The sequence below is a fragment of the Corticium candelabrum genome, chromosome 10 (genome assembly GCF_963422355.1).
Source record: "Corticium candelabrum chromosome 10, ooCorCand1.1, whole genome shotgun sequence".
NCBI lineage: Eukaryota > Metazoa > Porifera > Homoscleromorpha > Homosclerophorida > Plakinidae > Corticium > Corticium candelabrum.
Genome location: NC_085094.1, coordinates 3909580 through 3921515, shown reverse-complemented (window position 1 = coordinate 3921515; position 11936 = coordinate 3909580). Strand labels below are relative to the sequence as shown.

Sequence of the window (11936 nt, the reverse complement as noted above, 5' to 3'; positions counted from 1 at the left end):
GTTGACCATGTGACGTTCGCACACACTCTCGCGACGACTCTAGAGACTGTGCTGACTAGTATAGTGTAATACCAAACAACTAACGCAACAACAACGAGTGAGCAACCGCTAGACTAGCTGACAACAGACTGACTAATCAACTTCTAGTAGCTAACTACAGGTAGCAAAAGGCGTGGGCGTTACATCTCACCACACGCCACAAACAAAATGGTTTGAGATATATCGTCGTCGTCGTCGTCGTCATCATCATCATCCGTATTCTCTTGTGGCGTGTGACCATGCATCTAGCGATATATCGATGATACGATGATGAAAGTCCGCCAAAAATTGACAAAAAGGGGTAAAGACTAAAATTTAGGTCACTCTACAGCACAACATCTGTTTGAAAACGAGTGCACTTTTTATTAATTAACAATACAAGAACGTCAAATTGAACGTCCTACAGCAGTTATATGTCCATTATTATTACTATTATACATACAATATTCTTTTCATAATTGCTACTTTGTATCATTTCAATCTAAGCTTGCACTCGAGACCAAGATTTTGTGAGTAGAACTGTATGAGCTGTACAATGTCTGGAAACACTGGTCCTCTTTTTTCTTTTTTCTTTTTTGTACATGAATTGTATACGACAAAGGACTCGATTGCTAGCACAAATTAAAGAAAAACAAATATACATAAATGGAATCAAATTCAAAATGATTCACTTAATTAAGTAAGGCTAGATTGACAATTTCCAGGGCACATCTGAGTTATTCATTACACAATAAGCTAACACTTTGGAATCTATTCATTCCATAAGTTCAATCAGTATGTAAGCTACGTGTAAGCTCTAGGTAATCATTAGCTAGTTGAGATGATTTAGCATGCATCCTCATAGCTAAGGAACCAGGCAGCCTAACCAATGACTTGCATATTAACTCATTAATTATCAAACACTCATGAGTGTATTTAAGACCACACAGCTCTGTGGGAAATATCATACTGAAAAGCTGATGTATTCATGCCTCATACTATAGAATTCTTTGCAGTACTGTACTCTAACAACAAACATAAATTAGAGTACAATGTGTGGCTAAGAAAGCACCAACACAGTGATCTACTGAGTTCAATGACAGCAGATTTAATATTAATTGTTACCATTACCTGGTGTATAATGAGATGAAAATGTCGTTCATAAACCATGGTAAGAACCAATGTACCAGGATTACTTGAAATTTCATGAATCAAAAAAATCTACCATAAAACCAACGATTTTCATAAAAAAAGTCAACACAAGCAATTTGCTACACACCCATCCAAGTTTCCTCTGACCACTAGAATCCTCACGGCTTCCTCCCTATCAAGGACACCAAAAACCATGGCTGGGACATGTGTGACTCTTAAAATTAAACAAACCATCTCAAATGTTTAGATAAATGACAAATCATAAACAACAATACCTTCAACACTTCTATGCTGAGGACGGGAAGACCTGCCTTGAGAAGGTAAAAGAAGATGCTGCAGAAAAACCAAGCTTATTCCAGGAACATGACCTAGCAACGTGCACATGCACTTGCATAACTGCAGTAAGCACCCATATACCCAAACCCGCACACGTGTGTGTGTGTGTGTGTGTGTGTGTGTGTGTGTGTGTGTGTGTGTGTGTGTGTGTGTGTGTGTGTGCACGCACACACACAGATCAATGCACTTTATTAGTCAACATGCACTTAGCAATACATAATGATTAGCTTGTGCAATTTCTTTGTGTGCCTGTTCTGCTGATGGCCGTCTGGTAGGTTTGCTCAGGCATCTTTTAGCAAGATCTTCCCATAGTCGTCCACAAGAACGATAAAAGTTTTGTTTGAGTACTCATTGTACAATATCTTGTGGCAATCTGTACGATGTGCAATCTCTAACTCTCCTTCAATTCCAGATCTCCCACATCATAACACCAATGCTGTACATGTCAGAAGACAACGAATAGGGAAGACAGTCATACACTTCTGGTGCCACGTAGATATCTGTGCCAACAACTTGAAAACCAGTGATCTCTGCCTGCCGTTTGGATGTTGCAAAGTCTGCAATTCGAACATCCTCGTTTACTGTCAACTAAACACAAAAGCGTTAGTACACCAACAATATTGACAGATAGGTTTGTTGTTACCATGATATTCTCAGGTTTGAGATCTCGATGAATCATGCTACGTGTGTGAGTGTGTGAAGGTATTTGACTCCAGCCAGGATTTGCTCCATCATCTTTCTAACTTTTTCATTGTGATTAGATCTTTTGTTTTCTGCTTCTTGTTGGGATCTTGATATAAAGTCAGCAAGACTTCCTCCACCACACCATTCAAACAGTAGCCCAAGTTTTAGGCAAGGTGAAAGGAGACAACATGATTGAGCCATACAACTTTACTAAATTTGTGTCTTGGAGTTGACTGTAAATAAAGAAACATCTACTCAATTACTTTTCTTTATACTTCTGCTAATGTAAAGTACCCGAAGTTGCAAAATTCTTTCACAAAATCATCTGCATTTGTGATTGTAATAGGCTTTAGTATCGTCTTTAGAGCAGCTTCTGTTTTGTCTGGCAAAATGACCTTGGTAACAACACTAAATGCACCCGTCTTGTCACCAACAGACTCTTCTTGTTTTACTTGGTTGTGTGTATAAATGTGAATATCTAGATCGAGCTCAAATTTTGCTAGTTTCCCCATCAGTACTTGACATTGGGATAGTATCATTTCATGCTCATTCTTATTGCCCTCTAGAGTTCTAGTCGCTTTCACCTGATATTTTAAATCATCTAATCGATTGGGAAGGTTCTTTTGAATTATTTGGACTTGTGGACTTGCTCCAATCAATAACGCATTCACAAGGTCTCTGAAGAGTTTACATTGTACAGCCACTACCATTGCAGGGGTAAGGTGTGCAAAAAATTACATTTTCGCTGTTGCACAAGCTGCTCTAATGCAGCAGCTCCTGAAAGAAGGTAGTCTTGATTGTCTAGATTAGCCAACAGATTGGCTCTGCCAATATCATCATCATATTTTAGACAAAGCTTGGAGAGAAGTTGAATAGCATCTGCGGTATCAGAACCACCAATGTCACTCTTCAGCATATTAAATTTGACTACAGCAGGTTCTACTTTGTTAGCAATTTCACATTGTGCCCACCTACAGATTTCTTTATAACCTTCATAGGCACATATGATCTTGAGAAAACCAGATTTCACTTGTTCTTCCAAAAAATGAGATGATGCAGAGCCAATTTCCTGCTGATTTTCCTGGGTAACATCAGTGATAGAATTCCATGCTGTTTGTGGTTGTAATTTTGAAACATGTTCATGAAGTTGGGAATAAGTTCGTCAATTTTCTTGCTTATTTCCCTTTTGACTTTTGAAATCTCCTCGTTGTAAGTGACTCTTTCAAATTCTTGTAAGCATTCTGCGTCATATCTGATCTTCATGTCTCTCCATCGACCCATTTTGAGTCTCTGCAAATAGTTCTCAACTATTCGCTCTAACTGTGCCAACAAATTGTATACTTTCCTACAGATAAGACAGATATTATAAACAAAAATGTCTAGCAATTGATTGCTCAGTTACAAATGACTGTTTAATTATACTACACAAGTACATACTGTGATGTCGTTCTCAGCACATTAACCATTCCTTTAGACAGCATGGATAATATCTTGTCACACACTTGCTTCATGTCTTCGGTATAGTCTCTCCTAGTTCTTGAACTCGATCTGGCTGCTATTCTAGCATTCAATGTAACCAGCTGCTCACCACAATCAAATCCCCTCCATCGCTTAGACAGACGCTCTTCCACGATGTTGAGATATTGTTGTAGAGTTCCTTTTCTCATCTCTTCCTCTTCATCAAGCTTGTCCCATTTATTCACCAAAAATAAAGCTGATCCAGGCACAGGACGAATCTTCAAGCTTTTAATTATTGCCAAATTATTAAATTAATAATTTAATAATTCAAACGATTTCAGTAGCAATGATATATTTGCAACATAACTGTACTTGACCCACCTGTGCAGCTTCTTCAGCAGACACACTTGCATCTAGTATATAAATGTATCCACACGCTTGACTTTGTCGACACTCTTCAGTAATCAGTCGAGCAGCATTGTCGGTACCTTCTGACCCTGCTATTCCAGGACTGTCAATCAATGTGAAATCCTACATCATGAGCAAACAACGGTTTAAATGTCAGGATAGTGCCACATGTCACTTGTAATCACAATACAGATCAAGGGCGTGTTCGATTGGGCTCTTCCAGCCTCTTCCAAAAGAGTCTGAAAGAGCACGCCCCTTTTCCAACTTAATTCTTCCAGTGCAGAGCTGGTAGAAAGGTTGAAGAGGGGTGTGCTCTTCCAACCAGCAGCAGAGTCGGCAGAGTTGGCTCTTCCGACTATAGCAGCAGAACTGTAGAAGTTGCAACAGCGGCGTGCACACGGAGCCTCTTCTGGAAAAGGCTGGAAGAGCCCAATCAAAAACGCCCCAGCAGAGTATCAAGCACCTGTCAACATTCAATGTGTATAACACTATCTAACAAAAACCATCACTAATAAACAATACAGCTCACATTAATTAACAAACTCATAACCTTGACAAACCAGCCGGTACGTTGTTGTTAATTCAAATGCCACAACCTGTAACCTACATTGTTATAATCTCAAGCAAATGTAAAGGTCACAATTTACATTCACAAGAAAGTCGAAGGCATCAATGTCATATATTACAAATAGCTATGACTGAGTGTTACATTTGCATTATAAAGTGTTCACTCAACATATTCAGCATGCATACTGTACCTTGAGTAAAACAGTAAAGCTCCAACATGCAGTAAATGATTTTGTACATATCATCACATACAAATAAATATCTTAATTGTTGCTTGATATTTACCTTTAAGAATTCAAAAGGCCAGAAAATCTCTGCTTTAGAACATGCTGTAGTTTGGCCATCCTTAGTCACTCCACTACAAGAAATGCAGCGTCATAGATCTCGTTGCTGCATAGGGTCTGTGAGATCATATTCTATTGTTTTGTGCATTGTTTGACTTGAAAAATGCACTTTGGCCATTTTGTGGTCTCCATATTTGACTTCACAAAGTACAGATGTTGCTGCATTGTAAGATGTTGGCAGAAGTTGTTGCCCCAAAAGAGCATTGACAAATGTGCTCTTTCCAGCTGATGTGCTTCCTATTCGAAAACATGCAATCAGCAGATGCTGCGTACAATGCAAAAACAAAATAAAATTGGCACTAATTGACGTAGGCATACGTTGGTATACATACAGGTACATATAATGAAGAAATTATTTTGTATCTATATACAGAAATATATACATACCTGCTACCAACAACATGGGTTTTCTTTCTAACTCTTTTTTCATTTCAAAAAATTCATCCTCTTTTATCCAGAAACTAGTTTGACATATCCCCAGTTTCTTCAATAATGGTAAGGACAGTTCTTCATTGTATATGAATTTGGCCACTTCATCGATGAGATGGTCAAGTCTGACTCTCTCTTCTTTAAAGTCAGTGACAATGTCTTTTACTCTTGCAATAGGCTGTCAAATATGACACAAATTATGACAACGAGAAACAATTTGCCAATTATCAAAGCATAATATCATGCAATACTGTACGTGTTATATCTAATTTTATTTGTTTCAATGTTTTACAGAGAATGACATGCAATGGGGCAATCAATTTACTACAATCTGTTACTGGCTGATCAAACCATATACAAAGATTTTCAGCCAATTAATATTGTCTCACGCTAATAGGAAGATACAAATATAAAAAACACATTTCTACATTAGTTTTTATCCCTTTTGAGGCTGTGTGATACTAAAGCCCAATGAAAATATCTATTTCAGTCTATTATTATGACACTATATAAACTTTTATTGTTGCATGTTGACTGCATGATGATAAGAATTTGCGTGCATGCTCAGTAGCCAGACTTCCACAATTAATTCATGCAAAATTGTCCAGTCACACAAACCTGCTAGAACTAGGTGTTTATACAATACACCACAGACTGCTCATCAAAGTAATTGTGGCTATGCACTTAGGACTGAACATGCAGGCACAGATTGTTATTGCTAAATAGAACAGTGCTGTTATGTCCTCGCACTGTATGTAGCCAAGTGCCTTCACCCTAGTGCCTTCACCCTAGTGATCAAATGCGTATACAGTACAAAACAATATGCCAATATAAGTCTGTACAATGATTTAAATCTGTACATCAACTACACACAACACAGTCCTCAGTATATGTACTGCATTGTCTTTGTAAGTTCACTAAACAGTGGTGCTCTAATATATTGATCAATGAATTTCAACGTCTCCTTATATACTCAAAAGAGCCTTTTCTTGATCGGATCTACGTATTAACTGTAGATATGCCACTTGACTTACAGGTAACTTGTCACTCATGCCATAGCACTCGTGAATCAGCTGAAAGATTCTGTTTTGGTACTGAAAACGAGTACCAAATTGGCTTGTATCTCCCAGACTTTCCAGGCAGTCATTCAACTCAATCAGTGACATGTTCGCCACATCAGCTGGAGAGAGTCCAGTTCTCGGCTCAGTAGTTGTATCAACCATGTTTACACCCAAAGGCAAATTGATCACAACTAGGCACAAATGCAACAGTGGCAAACTGATTGCATCTACATTGGCCGAAAAGCCACAGACGCCTAATCCAATAAAACGTCTTATTAGACGAGGAAACGGATACTGTCTGATTAAACGTCCTATTAGACGAGGAAACAGATACTGTCTGATCAAAGGCTACATTCTTGCATAGAAGGTAAAGCCGCATACCACCTACTAATTAATGTAGTTCAAAGTGCACCTGGCCAGGCCCACTCCTATTTACAAATCCGTCGGCGTTGATTTTGTCACTCATACGTCTAGCCTCGGTTAGTAATTTAATTAATTAATTTTATGCTCAATTAGGATAGTGACCTACTGCGGTAGCCGACGTGTATATGTATACACGTAGGAAGCTTCCAAATATTGGAGAAGAAGACCATGTTGCAAATTCAGCAAACTCACAAACATCTACCCCTACAAAACTCACAAAGCGACAGTGCGCATGTGTATCACAAAAACATCGCATCACACTTACGTCTAACGGTTACACCTCCTATTTCAACGGAGCTTGTGTGCTTCAGAATTTCAGGCTGTTTGAATAGAGTGTGTTTCGTTGTCGAGACGTGACAAACCCAGGATGAACGCGGCGCGGTGTGGAGTACTAGTGTGAGGCAAATGAGGCATTTCTCAGCCGTCCGACGTCGTAATACAACGACTGCTTGTTCCACTTGGCGTGCACTAATAGAGACGGCAAAGGATGCAGAATGTATCGATTTCAAGGATTTTGGAAGGAGTAGACATCACGTGTCGGCAGATATTGGAAGCCGCGTTATCGCATTCGTGTTTGTGTGAGGCAAGAAAGACATCTTCATTTGCAAGCAACTCGAGAGTAGCAACGTTTTATTTTGCAGGTGTCTACGGGCGTGTTTCATCCATCGAGTATACGTAGCGACCCTACTAGTACGCATGCATGCATGAACTGTTCTGCATAGTAGAAACCGTTACTGCTTTCTGAGCATATTCAGTAGAGGTGTGTGTGTGTGTGTGTGTGTGTGTGTGGTGTGTGTGTGTGTGTGTGTGTGTGTGTGTGTGTGTGTGTGTGTGTGTGTGTGTGTGTATGGGGGTCTGTTCGTGGAGGTAGCCTGCTTTCTGCACGCGATGAAGGAAAGTAGGCAGAGAGAAGAGAGCATATTATCTTAGACATATATAATTTTTATTCATTAATTACTGCAATTTACTGGTTACTGTTTCACTATGGAAATTGACTTGTCAATGTTTCTTTGCTACACAACTGTAGACATAAAATGACATGTGGTGTTCAGTTAATGTTTCTTGTGAACAACACGTTACCTTATACTTCTCCTTTTTTGCTATAGGTTTGTTGTGTTGGACAGACAGATAGATGTCAGTCTTCCACATCCAGAAACCCTTTTTTTGCCCAATGAGAAAAGGTGTTTGACCCTCAAGCCACTCCAACATGTCTGTAGCACTTTGTTCATTGTCTGCATTAATTAGGGTAAATTCAATAGACTTGTCTTCAGCTTGAGTCAGATGTACTTCTGCGTCTCTTTTGTCAGGTAGAGAGATGCACTGCCATTTGTCTTCAGAGACTGTTTTGTATTCAATGCTGAATGTTGGGTTGCTGCCTGTTTGCCGTTGATTAATGTAGAAACAACTTTCCTTTACTGGAATTTTTGTAGCAACAATGCGATCTTGTCCTGTTACTGTTAGCCAAAATTCACTGGTCTTCAAAAAGCACGGAACACGTTTACCTAACAAAAAGAACTTATATACTAGTTCCTGATTATGCCATGTCAAATATACAGCACACAAAAATGTTGGAAAATTTACCTTCCAGTTGTTCAAATTGAAATCGGCATGCCATCTCTAGAGCATCTTTCCACATATCACCGACAAGGTTACTGATGGGAGAGAATTTAACCCCAATGACCTTCTCTTGATCACGACTGATCTCTGTGTCACCACCTTTCATTTGTACTGAGGTATCTCTTATTTCAAATTTACCTCTGACAGTGTCTGTGAATGTAGAATCAGATTTCTTTTTCCAATCAACTGACGATTCTGCTGCTGCCACTTTAACTTTTGAATTTACATCTGTCTCATTGGTCGTTTTTCCAGTCTGCTTAATAGAGTAACTAACGATCTTGGCTCCAAGATGAACAGAAGACACAAAATGAGTAGCTTTGTCTACTCTAGGAGACATCAACAGTTGTCGACAAACTTCTATTTTTTCAATCAGACTTCCATCTTCCATCACCTTTTTGTCTTTAGCAATTTTGTTTAGGTTCTCACTCAAATAATTTGCTTCACGCAAACATTCCAGGCTTGGAGCAAGGGTTATCCTACTGGCCTCAGTAGCTGTGGTGAGGTCTGAGTTTGCTAGAGCTCTTGGGATGGTATTAATAAGATAGGGATGAAAATAAAGAGTACGAGTATGAACTTGTTCAGTCTCATACCATACTGCTTCGAAACCAGTGCTTGTTGTTTTCTGATGTATTCCAAAATGTAGTTCGACAGGTATTTTGAAAGCACTGGCACTACCTCTTGTATTCAGTTCCTGTTGCTGTGTTTGTTGTCTAGTCGTTTCTGCTGTCTTTTTTGAATATTTAGAGTCAGGTTTGATACTCTTCATCAGTTGAGGCATTGGATTCAGGAGAATTTCTCTGGCATTGATATCGGTGGTGTTTGTGGACAAAATCTGATCTAGAGACAAGTCAAACCCTTTTCCAAGACAATACCACTCATGATGCTCCGCCATCTATAGAATCTAGCAGAACGGAATCAATGCCTGTGGAGCTGGCAGCATGACATAGCTCAGTTTGGTAAGGATGCACTTACCCTATATTGTTTCTGCGTGGGAGGCTACCTGAAGCTATCAGTCCACGTATCTACTGATAACGTGACAAAGGCAGTGCTGGCAGGTCAGATGTTATCGACTAATAAGATTACCCTACAAATTTGAACACGTAGGATTCCTTTCTATCTCGCAAACACATGGCATAATGACCATCTGTGCTGAATGTTAGTGTCATTGAAGAAACAAGGACATAGAAGCATGACTGGTGAACTTCATGTGAGATCAACTCCCAAAAACCTAACTACAGAGCACAAATTGTTCGACACCTAACTAGACGTTGTCTACAAACCTAACAATCTTGCTCAGCTAAGTGTGATCTATTCATGGTGATTCAATGATGTAAAGATGCCTATCTATATCAATTAGGTTGTCTGCTGCTTTCTAGACATGAATCCTCATCTCTTACTAGTAGGGTAAGCTGGATGGAAATTAGAGTGAAGCCTTTCTTTGATCAGATGCTATCTAGCTGTATCTTGTCTAGACATCTTAATTGCATTTATTATGTTAGATCTCTGTGGCTATTATATGACTATGCTCATTGTAGGCAATCAGTCTGCAACGTACTGTATGCGGATGTTTGTGAGGGGCTAGTTACTGGCTCTAGATATTCACTTTGAACAATGGGCGATAAAACCACTGAGCATAGAACATCTCCAGCTGCAGTGGCCAATATGACATTGATGGAGTTGATTGACTGTCTAGAGAGCCTTGGAGAAACCACTCAATTTCCTACTCGTTTTCAATACCAAGATAGAATCTTTCAGCTGATTCACAAGCGTCGTCAGGGCACAAGTGGGAAATCACCTTAAAGCGACACTGTCAAGATTTGAGCGCACAAGTGCGCATGCTTGTGCGCTCTAGGCGTGTCACACTTCGCGCGCAAACCTACATCGGGACTCCTAGGACAGCGTAATGGCGTTTCGTGACGATAGAACGCGTATTAGTGCATCAGACACGTCTGCTGACGAAGGAGCAGTGGTTATTCCGGTACGCAGACAATGGGACTTTTCGCATCTAGTATAGATGTCTTGCGACAGTTTAATAGTCTTCATAACACTTGTTGTGCACTTGCGGCGACGTCCTGCCCCTTGACGTGCACCTCCATGGCTTCTCTTCTGAGATACCGAAGTCATATCGGTGACAACTTCCGGGAATCTTGTCCATCACGTGCGGCTTGCAAAGGGCCCGTTTTCGCCGTAGAAAGTAACCGTTCGAAGTCGAAAACAAACGCTATACTTGCTCTATATTTACAAAACTTATACGACGTATCAAATCCATGCGCAATGACCTAGTCAAGTACGACGATATCGGCTGTCAGGCACTCAAAGCGCGACAAAAGTCGATCTATTGCCAAAACGTGGCAGATAACGCAATATAACTACAGGTAAAATCGCACTTGCCAACGATTCCTCGTTTTGGAGAACTTGAAAAATTTCTACCTAAATTCAAGTTTGCGGGGGCGTTTAGACGCTAGGTATCCGAGGATAAAATCTTGACAGTGTCGCTTTAAGTCAAGTGTACTGTGCATACATATAGTGTGGAGGAGCTCCTGTGAATCATTGTGATGTTGATAAGAAGTTGACACACTTTTATTTTCTAACAAGCTTCAATGCCCGGCTTCGCCCCGGGGGACAACACATGCCAGGTGCTTCTCCTTTCCACTTCATAGCGCTGCAGTTGACACACACGTTTGTCATAGAGCCAATACAACACGGAAGTGGAGGAGAGACAGGTCGCCTTTATAGGTAGAGATTATAGCAGAAAGTATCTAAAAATGCGTTTGATGGTTGGAGAGGCAGAGGGGGTGTAGCCAGGTCACGTACAGTTTGTAATAGAGAACCGTTTACTGTCACTAACTAGCCGTGGTGTAAGTGCTTTTACCGTTTAGTAGCAGCCAGACAGAATGCTCATTCATAGTTATATCCCGTTCAATGGCCGTTTCCAAAATCCCGTTGATTGGATTAGCGATTGGTTGAAACCATTTCGACGTGGACGTTGCTGCCGTTGCGAGTAACAGGTGTATCGAACTTGGCATCTATTCGACACGTGTCCAGTTTCAAAAATCCCGTTGATTGGATTATTGATCCCGTTGAAGCCATTTCGACAGTCCCGTTGCGGAGAACAGGTGTATCGAACGTGGCATCTATAATTTCGACGTGAATCCCGTAACGTGCAAGTCACGTGCAATCCTTACCTGGATAATCCGTACCCCGTATATAACGAATGCCGACCCTCGTCATTTCGACAGTCCCGCTGAACGTCGTCTCTTCGAAGACGTTGCTGGCATTTCGGGGAACAGGTGCATCAAACACGGCAGCTCTTCGACGGTCGTAGACTGGCAAACGACTGTGGGCGTATTTTTTCAAGACCCGGATATCAGCAAAAATATCTTTCGTTTCCCGGCGTCGCCCGCAATAAACGACACGCTCGGCGCGTACCGTCCGACGT

General features: G+C 40.4%; 2 protein-coding genes and 1 long non-coding RNA gene across 3 annotated transcripts; all 3 read right to left on the bottom strand.

Moving 5' to 3' along the window:
* Nucleotides 1-393: 393 nt before the first annotated feature.
* Nucleotides 394-1563, bottom strand: LOC134186200 (uncharacterized). Its single transcript, XR_009970924.1, has 4 exons — nucleotides 1446-1563; nucleotides 1298-1384; nucleotides 1150-1239; nucleotides 394-650 (listed from the first exon to the last, which is right to left on the bottom strand). It is a non-coding gene; the product is annotated as an uncharacterized LOC134186200 (long non-coding RNA).
* Nucleotides 1564-2424: 861 nt separating this feature from the next.
* Nucleotides 2425-3025, bottom strand: LOC134186216 (uncharacterized). Its single transcript, XM_062654133.1, has one exon. It carries the CDS (start codon nucleotides 2898-2900, stop codon nucleotides 2460-2462), a length of 441 nt encoding a protein of 146 aa, XP_062510117.1. The 5' UTR covers nucleotides 2901-3025; the 3' UTR covers nucleotides 2425-2459.
* A 4774-nt stretch (nucleotides 3026-7799) lies between these two features.
* Nucleotides 7800-10279, bottom strand: LOC134185760 (uncharacterized). Its single transcript, XM_062653630.1, has 2 exons — nucleotides 8462-10279; nucleotides 7800-8382 (listed from the first exon to the last, which is right to left on the bottom strand). Exons 1-2 carry the CDS (start codon nucleotides 9387-9389, stop codon nucleotides 7880-7882), a joined length of 1431 nt encoding a protein of 476 aa, XP_062509614.1. The 5' UTR covers nucleotides 9390-10279; the 3' UTR covers nucleotides 7800-7879.
* Between the last annotated feature and the right edge of the window lie 1657 nt (nucleotides 10280-11936).

Coding starts and splice junctions, on each gene's coding strand:
- LOC134185760 (XM_062653630.1), bottom strand. CDS start 9,389: ATGGCGGAGCATCATGAGTGGTATTGTCTTGGAAAAGGGTTTGACTTG. Junction 8,383..8,461: donor TCAATTTGAACAACTGGAAG/GTAAATTTTCCA, acceptor TCTTTTTGTTAG/GTAAACGTGTTCCGTGCTTT.
- LOC134186216 (XM_062654133.1), bottom strand. CDS start 2,900: ATGGTAGTGGCTGTACAATGTAAACTCTTCAGAGACCTTGTGAATGCG.